Source organism: Gadus morhua, chromosome 22, assembly GCF_902167405.1.
Source record: "Gadus morhua chromosome 22, gadMor3.0, whole genome shotgun sequence".
NCBI classification, from domain to species: domain Eukaryota; kingdom Metazoa; phylum Chordata; class Actinopteri; order Gadiformes; family Gadidae; genus Gadus; species Gadus morhua.
In genome coordinates, this window is record NC_044069.1 from 6,643,003 (window position 1) to 6,660,123 (window position 17,121).

A 17,121-nucleotide genomic window follows, 5' to 3' on the forward strand; every position below is an offset into this window, starting at 1 on the left:
TCCCTGCCGCTGTATCTTCCTCACTCTCTCACTCCCACCCACCTCCCTCTCTCCCTCCCTCTCTCCCTCCCTCCCTCCCTCCCTATCTCCTTCACTCTCTCCTCTCTCTGTCTATCCCTCCTATCCTCTGTCTCTCCCTCCTACCTTCCTCACTCTCCTCTCTCCCTCAGTCTCTCGCCCTCTCTCACTCTCCCCTTCTCGCCCTCCCTTGTTCCCTCCTTCCCTCCCACCCTCCCTTCCTCCCTCTCCCCCTCCCTACCTCTCGCCCTCCCTTCCTCCCTTCCTCCCTCTCTCCCTCCCTTCCTCCCTCCCTCCCTTCCTCCCTCTCCCCCTCCCTACCTCTCGCCCTCCCTCTCTCCCTCCCCCCTCCCCGCTTCCTCGTGCTGGACAGGCCAACGCTCGCCAAGGAAAGGAGATTCACGAAAAACAAAGATAACAGTTAGATAAACAGACACACATTAGTTCAGTCTCTGGGATTTATGCTGTTTAAATGAGGAGCACATAAAAAGGCTAACTTTGGTTCACACCACTGGCGAGACAAATTATGCCATTTTTATGTTTTCACTCAACTGTACTCAAATAGAAAGCTTTTTTCTTTCCTCAGCAGAGTGGGAAAGAATAGTATTGGCTTTAAAAAAATTATACTTTTATATTCAAAGTCTAAGGGTTCAGTGCAGGACTTCAATGTTTTGAATTCAGGATTTATTCTAACTCAATTCCTTTGTTTAAATGTACTTACATAACTTGCGTTACTTTCTTTCTATAAATTACTTTTGTTGTTTAAATACAATTTGCATATTAATAAGTATAAGTATCGACCTTATTCACTGTACCATTAGCTTTCTCTTTTCTGAAGGACTTTGAATGAGTTGACTCTTACATTGAAAGCGGTGTGATTGAACCATCGGTCTGAGCATGCCCAGTGGCGGTGAAACAAACAGGGCGAGTGTGTCATCTGGCTTCACTTGTCTTGAAGAGGGCAGTGATTTAATAGAACGCGTGTCAGCTCTCACCCCTACATGTCAGCTCCGCCACTCCCCTGGGAACTCCAACACAGATAGACCACTTCCTCTCCAGCTACTGCACACACACACACACACACACAGAGACACACACACACACACACACACACACACACACACACACACACACACACACACACACACACACACACACACACACAGAGACACACACACACACACACAGAGACACACACACACACACACACACACACACACACACACACACACACACACACACACACACACACACACACACACACACACAGACACACACACACACAGACATACACACAGACATACACATTCAGAGACATACCTGAAAACACATGTACTCTTTCACATGTCAAAGAACACGTAAATATCCGTATACAATTGAACATATGTGCAGCTTCTGGCTGCAAGCACGTATATGTATGCGTGCACAGCACGCACACACACACATCACACACAGTCAGAAACACACACACACACACACACACACACACACACACACACACACACACACACACACACACACACACACACACACACACACACACACACAGGGCCAGGACTACAAAGAGATTAGCATTAGCAGTGTATAGCAAATTAATCTTAAAACAACCCAAAAGAAAGCGGTTAGCGTGCTGACGGCGTGAAGCGTTCTGGGAAGAGCTGGGGGGGGGGGGAGTGGGGAGGGGGGAGGGATACGATAGGTCCTCAGGTTTTGGGTGGTCGCAGGAGGGACTGAAAGGGCTTTCATCGCGCCAAAGTGACAGTTGGTTGACGGAGGAGCGGTCAGAAGTGGACCGTTTGGACGAGGGGAGGGGGGGGGGATGTGGGTTCAGGAGGGGGAGGGGAGGGGGGATGTCAAGACCAATGGGGGAGCTAAACGTCTCCCCCCTGATGGGAGAGAGAGGAGCCCGAGATAGACTGTAAAGGGAGCTTATTATAAATGACGGTGGGTATTCTCGCCGATTACCTGGAGCCGGTAGAGTTTATGGTTCCCAGACAGAGGGTCACGCTGGGCTTAGTTCAGCCGCTGGCTACGGCATACCACCAGTGGGCCTGCCGTCAGTGTGTCCTAACACCTCAGTTCATGTTTTCTAATGGCTGAGGGAATGCGGGCCCTTAGATAACACTGATACTGCATGAGCACTGCTGATACGCTGATACTGGCTTTTGGTCCTGTGTGTGTGTGTGTGTGTGTGTGTGTGTGTGTGTGTGTGTGTGTGTGTGTGTGTGTGTGTGTGTGTGTGTGTGTGTGTGTGTGTGTGTGTGTGTGTGTGTGTGTGTGTGTGTGTGTGTGTGTGCGTGTGTTTCTGTGCGTTACTTCCTATGCAGGTGTGTGTGTGTGTGTGTTTATATGCGTGTGTGTGTGTGTGTGTGTGTGTGTGTGTGTGTGTGTGTGTGTGTGTGTGTGTGTGTGTGTGTGTGTGTGTGTGTGTGTGTGTGTGTGTGTGTGTGTGTGTGTGTGTGAGAGAGAAGTGAAACAATGACAATGACAGCGTTTTTTGTCGACTGTGTTTCTGCATCAGACCTCGATCCTGGTGGAGGTCCCGCCCTACCGGAACCAGAGGATCTCCACGCCGGTGCCCGTCAACTTCTACGTGTGCAACGGCAAGAGGAAAAAGAGCCAGTACCAGCGCTTCACCTACGTCCCCGCCAACGGTGAATATGTCCCTCATTCCTACGACAGCAGAGCCCTAAAGTACGGGGTCCACTTCACTGTTCTGCGACCAAACTCTTCCCCTGCCGAAGCTATGCACAGTCCAAACTGATCAAGTGAGATTCACCCCCCCCCCCCCCCACATGGATTTTATTTTGGCTGGTTAAGACGCATTTAAAATAATTGTGGTATTTTCAGCAAAAGCTAGGTTCATAGTTATTATTGTCAGTGGCACCGAAGATGAACCGTGTGGGCACTCAGAATACAAGGAAGGCCCCCTTGACCTCCAGCTCACCCACTCTCTCATTAATACTTTTTCTCTCTCTCTCTCTCTCTCTCTCTCTCTCTCTCTCTCTCTCTCTCTCCCTCTCTCCCTCTCTCCCTCCCTCCCTCCCTCCTCTCAAGCTAATTGGGGCAAAACTTTGTAAACACAGACGTTTTTTTTTTTTTTTCAATCAACCGCCTCGTGTTCCTCCATGTGTCTGGTGGTTTTCTGAGGGAGGAACAAAGCAACGCTATTAAGAAACAAACAGAAAAAAAACGGACCCATCTCCATAAAAATCAGTTATTTTTTCCATACCTGGACCTAGTGAAGGGACGCTGCAGTCAATTCACCCAGGCCCATGGGTGGGGCGCAAGGCACCCTGGGAAAGGCCTGTTAACGGGTATAGGAACTCTATTGCCAGACTGTGTATGAAAAAAAACACACACTCCAGAAAGAAGTGCAGCCCCGCCCACTGGGAGGCAGAAACCACGGCTAATTGCGCTGCGGCCTGGGAGCTAGCATCCAGTGGGTGGTTCAAAGAAGGGATTCAGGCCGCGCTGGCTCAGCCTGCCTGTGGGCGCGCTCTCTGCTAGCGCTCCTGAGAAAGAAGGGCATTGTCTCTCCCCGAGTGCCAGGGAGCCGGGACCAGCCAGTCTGCTCAGTGTCTGCAGACATGTGGAGAGAGAGAGAGAGAGAGAGAGAGAGAGAGAGAGAGAGAGAGAGAGAGAGAGAGAGAGAGAGAGGGAGGGGGAGGGGGAGGGGGAGAGAGAGGGGTGGGGGGGAAATGGCATGATGCTGTGTCTGTTAGCTTCAGCACGGTCGAAAACAGGCTGCTCGTCTATTAGGTGAATTAAGGCAGGGCACTAGAGTTGGTGAGGGTGTTTGACGTCCAGCTGATGAATGATGAGGGTTACTTTCTCCTGGATGACTAATAGGCCTATCTGAGAAACATTCCTGTGAGATGCTTTGGATGAAAGCATCAGCTAAAGGAGTCAATAGAGTCCTTTAAGAACACTCAATAAACTATATGAATGTCGGACTATGTTACACTAAATGCGTATGCACGACATTAGCATATTCAGTTATTCAGTGTTGTTGAGCTGTTCTTAGCTGAAGAAAAATAAATACGCTATTTGCTATATCACCTTTGCCAAAACATTGAGTGTCTATTCACTGGGTAAAAAAACCTGGCTGTGTGTTTGTGTGGTACATTAGGGTCAAACACGGGCTGATCATCTCTTGGCTGTAGTACAGTCTCCAAAACCCTGAGTGGCTATTAGCGACATTAGCGTTGAGTGTCTATTCTCTATTTTTATAGCGCTATTCTGCTGCATTTAGGGCTAAGTGTGTATTAGCTATAGATTCCCTCAGCGTTGAGTGTGTATTAGCTCCAATCATATGAAGGTCTCCGACAGATCGAGTGGGCAATTAGCACAGCATTAGGTGCATAACGATTTCCCTGAGCCGCGATCATTCAGCCCTTGTGTTGTCTTTAAACTTTTGAACCTCGTACCAGTCCCTGTGACGCTCGGATATCGTCATGGCGGCGGTCGGCTGTTCTCTCTCGTATTGTGTAGCGCTCATTCACCCTCTCTGGGGTGTTGTGGCATATTTTCCCGCTTATTTATAAACCTCTTGCATCTGTCGGTGGCCCCTCTGTGCCCCCTCTTGTTGGGCCATGAAAGAGTGTTGGTATTGATACTGGAGGTGCGCTTCTACTCTTGTACACCGTTCGACTCATGTGACCCAGGAGGACATGTTTTGGTGTTCCAGACCGTCTCAATCATTCAACTGACTTCACCCACATCTTAAACATGGTCTTTTTTACATTTACAGTTTGGGCATTTAGCAGACGCTTTTATCCAAAGCGACTTACAACGTTTCATACACGCATTCACACACCGACGGGCCGGCGGAGTAAACCATGCAAGGTTGATAGCCAGCTTGTAGAAAGCAGTTAGGGTTAGGTGTTTTGCTCAGGGACACATCAACACACAGCTAGGAGGTGCAAGGGATTGTACTCGCAACCTTCCGGTTTCAAGTCAACCCGCTCTACCTTCTGAGGTGTCTGCTTTTGCCACGCAGAGAACTCTGTCGAAGGCAGTTTTTTGAGAAACAGACTTATAACCCCAAGAGAGCTAAATCAAGTGTAGACAAACATCAGCAAGCGTCGATAAAGCAAAGAAAAACACAGACGTTCACAGTAGGCAGCCAAACAAATTCCAAGAAAGTTCGACGGGATTGACAGTCAGAACAATAAAGAAACTGGAGTTCCGCCGCTTCAAGCTCATCCAACTTCCATCCGAGCACATGCTCCAGATTATAAAGCGTAAACCAGACACCGCCAGGTCATGAAACGCACACACGCGGTCCAGGTCAGCGTGCCGAGAGACCGGGGCTCAACGGCGGGGTGGAGACGGGGGACATCGTCTGGGCCGTCATCTGGACGTTAAAGGATCAGCATCGTGGCCGCTCGTTATTTAAGATTGATGTCTCGTCATAAACGCTGCGAGCCCGCTGAAGCTCCCCCGTTTAGAGAGCTTAAGTGTCTAACATCATCTACGCTGGGATCCCGATGGGTGGCCGAGTCGTGGAGCACGAGAAGAAGATGATGGGAGGGAAGGATTTAGGATCATCTGGACTTCGGAAAAGGTCCAGACCGATTAAATCACCGCATTCCTCCGAACTGTTCGAGGGTTAGCCCCGTCTCCAAAAAAATAATATCGATCGCATTTTCTTCTTGGTCAGTTAAAATCACATGGTTGAAGAAAAAAAAAAAAAAAAAGGTGTACGCGATGTCGCTGAGTTGAAAGATTTCCGTTAATAACTGTGACAGGTTTTGAAACAAGTCCCGTCCACCACGTCACCACCAAAGTGCCCTAATTCATCATTTCGGTCGCCGCCAGCCGCCAGCACATCTTACACGACACGCCGAAGAGGTCGTTAGTGGCGTAGCCTCGTCCAAACAAAACAAGGCCTCGTTTCTATTAGAGCAGCAGCTGGAGTCGACCGGCGCTTGATGATTCATCCATTTATGCGTTTCCTTTTTTTTTTTTTTTTCTTTCTTCTTCTTCTTCTCTTCGCTGGGTTTGTGAATATGTGGAGCTGGGGCGGGGAGCGCGCCGAGCCTAGACACAGAGACTCTTTGAGCCGCTGTGTTTGTTTGGCCGTAGGTATCCAAGCCACGAGCCCACTCACTCACTCCCAGTGGCCTCGGGGAAGAGGGGTGGGGTCAGAGAGGGACCGGGTGAAGGGATGGTGGTGCTGGTGGTGGTGGTGGTGGAGGGAGGGTGGGGGTGTTGGTGGAGTTAGCAACACATGTGTGCTCATCTTTTCTTCCTCCTCCGTCAGTTCCCACCATTAAGATGGAGCCACGGGACGACTACGACGCCCCCCTGCTGTGCGTCCAACGCGGCCCCGCCCTCCCGCCGAACCCCAAGCCCTACTACGCCCCGCCCCCCTCCATGATGAGCTCCGCCCCCGTGGGCCAGCAGCCGGCCCCGCCCTCCTCGCTCTCCTCCTCTTCCTCGCCCAGCACCAGCCCCAAGCTGCACGACCTCTCCCCCTCCACGCCCTTCCCCACCAGGGGCCTCTCCCCCCCGGGGCCCCGGTCCCCCGCCGGGCCCCCCCACGTCTCCATCATCCAGGAGACGCCCGGGCGCTACTCCGGCTCCGGCCTCTACCCCCCCAGCAGCGCCTCGTCCTCCCCAGGGTCGCAGCCCTCCACGCCGGGCACCACGGGGCCCGAGGCCCCCTTCTCCCCCGGCCCTGCCCCGCCCTCCAGGCTCAGCCCCGCCGCCAGCCCCCGGGGCCCCCAGCAGAGCCAGCCCGCCAAGGGGCCGGACCGAGGCCGGGCCCCCCCGCAGGACGGTGAGGGTGGAGGCGGGCCCCTACCGCTGGCCCTCAGCATCAAGCAGGAGCCTCAGGAGCTGGACCAGATGTACCTGGACGACGGTGAGTGGAGACGGGCCCCTGAGAGGGCCCCCTGAGAGGGCCCCCTGAGAGGGCCCCCTGAGAGGGCCCCATAAGAGGGCCCCCTTAGAGGGCCACCTTAGGGGGCCCCCTGAGAGGGCCCCCTTAGAGGGCCACCTTAAGGGATCCACTTAGAGGGCCACCTTAAAGGATCCACTTAGAGGGCCACCTTAAAGGATCCACTTAGAGGGCCACCTTAAAGGATCCACTTAGAGGGCCCAATGAGAGGGCCCCCTGAGAGGGCCCCCTTAGAGGGCCACTTGGAGGGCCACCTTAAAGGATCCACTTAGAGGGCCACCTTAAAGGATCCACTTAGAGGGCCAACTTAGAGGGTCCCCTTAAAGGATCTACTTAGAGGGCCCCCCTTAGAGGGCCACCTTAGAGGGCCACCTTATACGGCCATCTTACAGGGCCCCCTTAGAGGGCCACCTTACAGGGCCCCCTTAGAGGGCCACCTTGGCGGGCCCCCCTACAGGCTTAGAAAGCCACCTTTCAGGGTCACTTAACAGGACGGCCTAACACACGGTGCTCCATCAGATGTCTGCACCCTCTCCCTGTACATTTGGCTAAAAAACTCAGTTTTTCATGCTCCATACTCTTAATACCTTTTGCAGACACTACACACGAAGAAAACGCGAAAACCGATTTAAACCAAACATCATACCTCTAATTCAATAGGCAGTTGTATTAATATCTTCGCGTTCCTCCTAATCCAAACCCTCCTGTGGCTCCCGGTGAGGTTACAGAGCTGAGGGTATGTTCTAGTAGACGTATCTCTATGTCTCTTCCCCTGACCGCCGTGGCTCCGGGCGTTGATTACACGCCGGTTAGCATCAAAGTCCCCCGGACGAACCTGGCGTCCGCGCGCCGCCGCTAACAAGCTAAGCCCCGGAGCGCCGAGCCGGGCTCACCTCCGTGTGTACTTACCCCTCCTCAGACTGCAGCCGGGGGGGGGGGGGGGGGGGGGGTCAGTGGGGGTTGGTGCATGATCTCACCGTCTCCGGGTCTCAGCCCCCACCCCCACTCCCGCTTGGCTCTGCGGTGGTTTCAAATAAGTGGGGATAAATGACCCTCCCCCCACCCCCCCCCCCCCCCCAACACCCCAGGGGTAGACCACCGCCCACCACCCGCAACCACCCACCCACGTACCCACCCAACGAAAACAAGGCCTGGCCCCCGAATCAAGGGGAGGGAAGCCTGGGTGGTGCAGATGAAGGGAGTGGGGGTGGTGGTGGTGGTGGTGGTGGTGGTGGTGGAGGTGGGGGTAAGGGGGGCTCACCACGGGCTCACTATCGGTGGAGAGAGCCGCTCTGAGCTTTGATCTGTGACCCACCTCCTCCCTTCCTTCTACCCTCTGCTGCTGGCCAATCTGGCCGGCGCTTCCCGGTGATGACGGAGGCCGTGGAGGTGGAGGTGGAGGTGGCGGCGGTTATGAAGCACTTCCTCCAGAAGGTTGTGCATTCGGGGACACTCTGTGAGACCCCCGTCTGGGTCGCGGAGAGAGAGAGGGGCGGCCTGCCTGCCTGCCTGCCTGCCTGCCTGCCTGCCTGCCTGCCTGCCTGCACGCCTGCCGGAGCCACCGGAGAGGCTTTTAATTTGAAGTTGGGCCCAGACTGCGGTGCCGCCATCGTCCCCGACCGCATCTCCATGCCGAATGCTGGGGGATGGCGTTTAAAGTAATGGATTAAGTGGAAGAATACATGTTGCCGTGCGGAGGAAGAAGGTACATTTCATAGGGCCGGCCTCCCGCTCTGTTTGGGTTGGCACCTCGGAGGGCCTCTTATAGCCCAGGGCTCCGGTCCCCGCTCCAGGCCAGAGCTGCTGGATGTGTTTCTTTAGGGTTATTTTATGGTTTCACTCAGGTGTGGTGAGGTCTTTGACTCTGTCTCGGTCATGGTCGTTATGGCTCTCGTCATGAAACGGGAGAGTCGCCAAACGTTTTTTCTGTGTGACATTTGTGTGTGTGTGTGCTTTTACTACAGCAGCTGTAAAACATTTTACACATTATTTCCGAATGTCATCTATGATTGATTGATGGCACCTTGAATGAATGCCTTGAAAGCTTTGAGAGCTCTTATTTACTCCCGGCGCTGTGAAGTAACGTCATATTTGCGTGGCATAACAAGCATTGAATAAAGCACTCGAATGCTCTCCTTACAAATAACGTTAAATGTGTCCTGTTAGCCGTTAGCTTACAAAACCAGGACGGGAAGTTCCAGAACATTCTCCCTCTCCTTTCGAGAGCAAAACAGCTGACCTTTCATTTTTCAACATCAGCGTTATCTCACACTCTCTGTTTTTTCAGACTAGTCCTCGTCCTCACCAGTGACCCCTTCACCCCTGCACTCATCTTTTTCTCTTCTACGTTATTTGGACACATTTCTTTGTCAATGGAAAGAAATAGCAAATCGTGTCTAGAGTTCACCCGTTGGCTGGAGCGAGTTGGAGAAGCTACAGGGTCTCCCCTCGACATCTCCAGGGGCAGAGGGAGATGGAGTCAGGCCTATAAAGTCTGCTGCTGACTCAAGAGTTTGTTTTATTTCTTCGAATGCTGCCATTTTGGCTCAAAGCAGGAGCCATACGCTCGACATCACAGGGTTCTGAGGTTTTGTTTCGGTAGTGAGGTAGGAAAATAATCAGGATGTTAAATAGAGCGAGTGAGAGCCAAATAGTATTTCGAAGTCGTATTTTTAGGGTTTGTTGTAATCTATTTTGATTCCTGCAGGGCACAGCAACCAACGCCAGAGATGTGCGTCAACTGCAGTGTTCTGAACACAATTTCCAATTTGGGGGAAAAAACACCTAAACTAAATGGAATGGTCTTCGATCAAAGAATGGCATTGAAAAATAGATGGAATAATGAACTGTTTAAAAGTAGTGACCATATGAGAATAGTAGTTAACAGATTCAAGGGGATTTTACGTTTTTTATCTCAATGCATTTCCAAACAGTAGCGCTTAAAGTTGTTTTCATAACTTTTCATAATAATCACCATCTCCCAGTTCAATTTAAATAGTTATGCTCTCTGCAGACTCCACCGACATTTCTTTCTTAACATTCACTTACGGCACACTCCCAAGGAAAGCTAGGATGAAAGCCAGTATAAAAATATATATTTAAAATACAACGAAATGTATTAAATCAATAGATGACTGAACTATAGAAATGCACTGAGGGACAAGCGAGCGGTAACTCAGTAGGTGCCTTGGCTACGCTCGCCAAGAGAGTCCCCCGGCCCCTGGACGGGGGCCTGTCAGGCCAATAAGCTGTTCTCGGCTCCCCCTTCCCCCCCCCCCCCCCCCCCCCCCCGTCTCCCCTGTCTCTAGCCTCCCCCCCCCCCCCCCCCGCTCCTCCTCCCCCTCCTCCCCCATTGTCTCCCAGCCTGTCCTTGATATTTATAGTTATTTATCGGTGGTGTACCTGGAGCATTGTGTCGAGAAAGGAGGGGGAGGGGGGGGGGGGGGGGGGAGAGCTGGCGGAGAGAGAGAGAGAGAGGCCCGGTCGGTTATTACCACCGGATTGTGTTCGACACGCATTCAAACTCATCGTTAATGAACAGTGTAGCGCTCGCTGCTGCCGCTAAGCTAATTGTTTGGAGGTTCCTGGTTCGTCAGGGGTTTCCTGCCCGCCACACCAGGGGCTATCAGCAAGCGCCAGCTGTTGCTGTACTTTGGCGGCAGAGGAAGCAGGGTTTCTGGATTAGTGGATGTTGCCCAGTAATTTTTTTTTTGTCTTGTTTTTTCACGCTTGAGCGACGGTTTGTGAAGCCAGACTCGTAGAATAACAAATAGGAGCGTCCAGTAGCTGAGCGCTAACTTTGGCCTTTGACAGCGGTGGTGTTGACTTCACACATATACGGGGAATTAATTTGCAGTGCTTTTGTCCCAATTCTTTTGATTTCCTTTTTGAGCAGGCTGTAAACAGCAACATTGAACTACATTACTATGATGTATGATTTCACATATAGCTATAATGTTAGGCTACCTAAACTGACGTTTTCTGATCTATCCAGAAAAAACACCACTTGTGGCCCTGTTAGCAAGATGCTGTTATGATAAATCTTGCTAACATAAATAACAAGATATATTATCATTGTTATTATAATGGTATAACCAGAACTCTGCAGAAATATTATTGTATTCATTTCCCCTGCATTTGATCTAAGTCCTTTACCAAGATCAACTTTAATTATTATTTTTTTCAAACACTGTTAGCGTGGCTGAGTAGCAAAGCAGTAGGCGTAGCATTGTATCTCTCGAGTCCCTCTTGGGCGAGTCAATCTGACCACCGCCTCCTGACACTAATGTGCTGTCCAGGGGCTATTTCCGGCTCTTTGTTGTGGACAAACAGCCTGTAAACACGCTTACACGATCAATGGATAGATTCTCTTTTTTCAATTAGATCCTTCACATCAAATGTAGCAGCCCAATGAAAAGCAGGCCATGGTAACGGTCTATCAACAGTGGCTGTTGTGTCAGCGGCAGGGGAAGGTGACATTCCCTACTCTACTCTTCCAACACTCTTTCTTTCCTTCTCTCTTTCTTCCCCTTTATTTGTTTTTCTCTTTTTCAAACCGATTTCAGTTATAAATCATTTGATCTTGTTTAGGGCAATTCATTTCTCCATATACATACAAAGAATATGAATACATACTGGAAATAGGAATACTTGCATTCCCGTACATAAGCCAATCACAAAGCTGTTGCCGGGCAGGAAGTGGTCAACAAGATGTGGAACAAGTGACATAAGTCTCGACGTCATTCAGGACAGTGAAGGTAGGGGTTACACCTCGTGCACAATGCCCAGAGGCAGGGTGTTGCTATTCGGGCATCAAACCCAGTACCTCAGACCTGTGACTAAGGTGAATCTTGTAACCTAGTTAGTGTTTTATTTTGATAATCTATCCAGCCCCCCCCCCCTCCATCCCATCCCACCTTTATTCAAGTCAGAGTGATAATAGCCCCATTGAAAAAAATAAAAAAATCCAAGAAAATCAGTCCTTCCTTCTCCAGATGCTGGGAGAGTCAGGGCCAGATCAAACAGAGCCCTGAAGGTCTGCGGGTTCTCGGTGAGCCCCCGCCTGCTGGGAGAACCAACACACGGTCGCTGGAATTACCGAAAATTAAAGAGGGCGGGGACAGGGCCCGGGCATTCACTCCTTGCGGTTGTAATTCCTTCACCTCACCTCCTGACTCCCCCAGTCAGCACAGCTGGCGGCCGTGTTTGGTTTTCGGACGGTGGCTTGCCTCACAGTATTTGGCGTGTCTGTATATACAGGATCTGATCTTAACCGTTATATTCAGAGCAGGCGCTACTGATGGCGGTGAAATGGAAGATGGACTCCTCTCTTCCCCCAGAAGAGGGTTAGTTCTTCTCAGCACCAGATGCGAGGCACCCGAGACCAAATTCCACACGTTTAGAAACCCCCGATTAGCGTTAGCGATTAGCATGCTATGCTTGTTAGCATGCAGCACTAAGCGCAAAAAATATTCATTTTGGAAGCAACATCATTGTGATGCATTGCACAGATAAAGGCAAAGCACTGAGGTGGATCTTTTATATGCTAGTAAGTCATTTAGTCTCTGCACCTGGTCCTCTAGGATTTTTAGAGGGCTTGAAACAAACATGAATACCGTCATTGCCCTGGCGCAGTATTGCTGTAAATTGCACCCCGTCCTCATGAGTATAAAAAATGTTGAACGTGTGTTTCCATGGCAGGTTTGTGTGATACTGCTGTCCCGCACAAGTGATCCAAAACTCCTTGCTCCTGCCTGTTCCTTTATGAATAGCAATCAATCTGCCAGCAGAGCTTCACTGACTCTTAGACTTGCTTAAGGGCTGTAAAGGACTACAAGGAATGTGTGGTGTGCCGCACGCCTGGGAATGGCGTTGATAAAATGTACAGTGAAGTACGTATTTCATGATTTTAAACTTTTTTTTTTGTAGGTCCCACAGATCTGCTTGCGGAGGTTGTGCTTTTGCGGGCCTGAGTCAAATTATTTTCGTCATTCCAGAGTTTCTGTCCCAGAACTCGCGTTAATAACACGTTACACTAAGACTTGTAAATAACTCAAGGGGTTCTCGTTGGGGACCAGGCTGAACTGTAAGGAGAAACACACCCCTTCACCAGTACCGCGGCAGGAAGTTAGAGCAACTCAGGAAGGAAGTTACAGCACAAGTGGTCGGCTCCGGAGGGTCAGAAGAGGCCCTGGACAGAAAAACACCCAATTAGGAGGATGTGGGGCTTCCCTTGATGCTGCTCCATGCCTCTGGGTTGCAGATGGAGCGAGAGAGGTCAGGGTCTGGGTGAAGGGTTCCCCCATCTTGGTCGGCTGCCTGGGGCTTCTCCAGACACACTCCAGGGGCGATTCCTCTTACTCACGATCACCCATCTTTTGCACTTTTGGATCAGCTTCTTAACACTCCTGACCCACAAAGGAATATCAGCCCAGAGAGTGTATTGTATTTGAATAACATTGTAATCATTTCCCTTATTTCTCTTTCACAGTCAACGAGATCATCAGGAACGACCTGTCCAGCATCTCCGTCAACAGCAACGCATAGCTTCCTGTTCCCATGGAAACAAAACAAGAACAACAACACCTAAACAAAGGGAAACACACAAATATTTCCCCCCTTGCCGCTCCCCAAAAAAACTAAAGTATCTAAATATACTGTGCCCTGTGTGCTCGGACTACAGCATTCAGAAAACAACAGAGTATCCAGGAAATACAACAACTACAAAGACGTTCAGAAATACCAGGTGTGTGCCTTGTGTTTCATAAAGCTTTTTGTATTCACTGCCTTGTTTTTAGATACTTTGATCAGGTAGGTAGCACCTCAACCCCCGAAGTATACTCTTAGTGGACCAAGTGTGTGTGCGTGCGCGCGTGTGTGTGTGTGTGTGTGTTTGTGTGTGTGTTTGAGAGAAAGAACGGGATGGGGAGACTTGGGGAGATAGTCTTTTCTCTGTTTGTAAATTAAACATTGTATATACCTGTAGTACTCCAGCTTGCATAGCTGGCATTACACTCAGACATTAGAAAATGAAAATATAGCCACGGTGCCTTGGGCCGGAAACAGGAGTAACGCATTGGAACTAAAATTGTATTCTTTTCTGGGACGTCAGTCCGTGTCGTTTTGAACCCGTTCGCCAGAGAGTTTGTGTTATTAGGTTCTTTCCTTCATTCCCTCTCAACGCTGCGCGCTTAACCACTACAGAGTAATTAAGCCACAGGTTTAGTGCCTTGTACAAAAATGAACAAATACTGCAGATGTACTTTACCAAAATAAGAATATGCACTGCTAGGTTTAACATTGATGTGACAACATGAAACTCATCCTCCGTGGTTACCTTGCCTTTTATACACTATAGCCAAAATTAGCTGTAAGATATTACCCAAAAAAAATCTGCCGAAGTACTTTGTACAGTGTTTTAGGATACTCAAACCAGTGTGCTAGCCTGATGGTAGGGTGGTACACACATTTTTCGTTCCTCAGCTTGTAAATAACGTGTTTTCCAGGTAGACGTTCTGCGTCAGCAATAATGGACTTAATAGACATCAGCGGAAGCAATCATCTCAATTTTGACAAAAAGCTTGATTATTATTAATCCACCTAAGCTATGCAATGAGCAGCAGCTGCAACAGCGTCTTTGGAAGAATGTATGCGTTAACAATCTTGATAGTGACGCACAACTTTATTCCAATGAAAAATTACGGATGGTGAGAAGCAATATATATATATATATATATATATATATATATATATATATATATATATATATATATATATATATATATATATGTATGAATTAATGTTCGTTTTTTCCTTCATCATTTTTCTACCAACATATTTATTCTTGTAGCATGTGCTCTTTTTTTCTCTCGTTAATCCTAGCGTTGCTATGATATAATGCACCCGCATACTGTGGTTCGTTTATCGGTTGGGGGTGCTCGATGGCTCCCCCTTGAGGCTAAAACATTCAGACCTACCGGAGTTCCAAAGTTGGGTTTGGATATTTATGTCTATTTATGAGTCTTAATCCATGTATGATGACAAAGCCATAGTGAAATGTTTACTGGAAAGGTTGGGAAAGTAGTCTGAGAATTATGCCTTGTGAACCGATTTGTGCATTGTATAAAAATACAAAATAAATAAAAAGCCATCTCTCTTCGACTTGTACTGTCTCACTAATATTGTCAATACAATAAGCAAATAACAATAAATAATGACTTGTTAACTGCCAGCAGGGATTTTTTATAACTACTTTAGATTCTATTCTCTTTGTAACGGTCCGACCAACACACACACACACACACACACACACACACACACACACACATACACATACACACACACACACACACAGATTCACACATGCACGCTCAGTTGTTACCACGGTAACAGAAGTCATCTCCATTCTTCAAATAGATTGAAATAGGTCTGCTGACTCATCAACCAGATTTTTTGTAACAGTTAAAAAAAATACAGCTTGCCTTTTTTCATGTGTTATTTCAAACAAAACATCCTGTGTGTGTGTGTGTGTGTGTGTGTGTGTGTGTGTGTGTGTGTGTGTGTGTGTGTGTGTGTGTGTGTGTGTGTGTGTGTGTGTGTGTGTGTGTGTGTGTGTGTGTGTGTGTATGCCTGTGGTTGTCCAGGACTGTTCAGGATTATATAAAGACTACAACTCTTTGATATGTGAGGTAGTGTTCATTGGGATAAAAAGTAAGCAGTAGCAAACGACAAGTAAACAACAAAGTGTCAGAAATAATAAATAAATAGAACGAAACATTGGTTCTAAACATACTGATCTTAAAACTGATTTAAAATATCCACAGTGGGGGCAGCTAACATTTGACTCAAGATCAATATGTGGGAACAGACGTTGAATCAATGCAATTAACAATTAAGAGAGCGATGCCAGTTAGGACCCTACTGGGCACAATATGCCTCCTGCTCTGCCATCGCTGCTGGTGCTGTGAGATTGTGTCGGAGGTGGAGGACACTGACCCCTGGTGGTGTGCGGTAGTACTGCACTCCAGTGATGTGCGGTCACAAGCGGACCCTTTTCACAGATCGTCAAAAGTAGTTTGACGAGACCGCGAATCAGTATCTCTTCGGTCCAATATCGTAACGAAACATGAAACCGTCTCCCCCCAGGTTCAGAGCTATACCAAGTCCATTATAAGCTATAAGTTCTAGCAGAACTTCTGGGGGAGAGATGATATATTATAAAACATAGGATAGCTGGATCTGAGTTTATCCATGGGGCAAATAGTAGGCCTATCCATGGATAGTAGCCTATCCATGGGGACGTAACCACGGTAACAGACCTAGCACAAAGACTAAAATGTTATTTAACATATACAAAACTGATTCACTCCATCGTCAGCTTGGCAAATGCGTAAATCTTTTTTGTTTTTTGAATCAAATCAAATCTGTATAGAGGCCAAAGCATACTGTATTGTCCACACTGAGGGGACATTCATGATAGACTCCAGTGTGGCTAGTGGTCCAACATATACCCCCGTTTTTGTTTGTCTGTCGTTACTGTTGGTTGGGGGAATGAGGCAACGTTTCCTTTCAGCATCAGATCATAGCTACAGACAATTCCAACTGCTTAACAGCGTATGTTAAGGTCTATCTGTTCGTCTCGCTCTCGCTCTCTCTGTCTCACTCTCTCACATAGTTTTTTTCATGCTTCCGTGAGCCAGAAGTTCACAGTGGTTGATAATTGTTATAATACTTAAACTATATGAAAAAGAAATGAATGCTATCGCAACAACCCACTGTATTGCTCTGACTACTTTCAAATTTCCATACATTTGTTTGTATATCTCTTCCTTTGCCTACCAAAAGCGTTGTGTGGCCGGCGCCTTTTGGACTAACACCTGTTTTTTATTGTCCCCATGACAGATTGAGATCATGTAAATCAGATCTGATTCATGTGCTACCTGTGTTTTTTTTTTAATGTTTGACTATCCCCACAAACACCTCATCAACCTTCTATAAAATCATTGAACAGTATAGCCATCTGAGAAACTTGGGAATATCTTCACCCTCTGTATCTGGTAAGCATTGATGTGATTCCTTAACATAGCCATGTCAATATTCTAACTTTGTCACTGCATAACACTGAGACCCGGTAAGTCTCACACAACTAATGTTGTTACCACACTAACATGTCTATATAGTTACCTCTGAGACCTGGG

At 48.5% G+C, this 17,121-nt stretch overlaps 1 protein-coding gene across 1 annotated transcript in view; it reads left to right on the forward strand.

The window, feature by feature from the left end:
- Positions 1–15,082, forward strand: part of nfatc1 (nuclear factor of activated T cells 1) — a 37,985-nt gene extending 22,903 nt beyond the window's left edge. Inside the window, 3 exon segments of the mRNA XM_030347713.1 lie at positions 2,510–2,672; positions 6,287–6,889; positions 13,416–15,082. Coding sequence (XP_030203573.1) covers positions 2,510–2,672; positions 6,287–6,889; positions 13,416–13,471 — 822 coding nt within the window. The 3' untranslated portion in view covers positions 13,472–15,082.
- Positions 15,083–17,121: the final 2,039 nt, after the last annotated feature.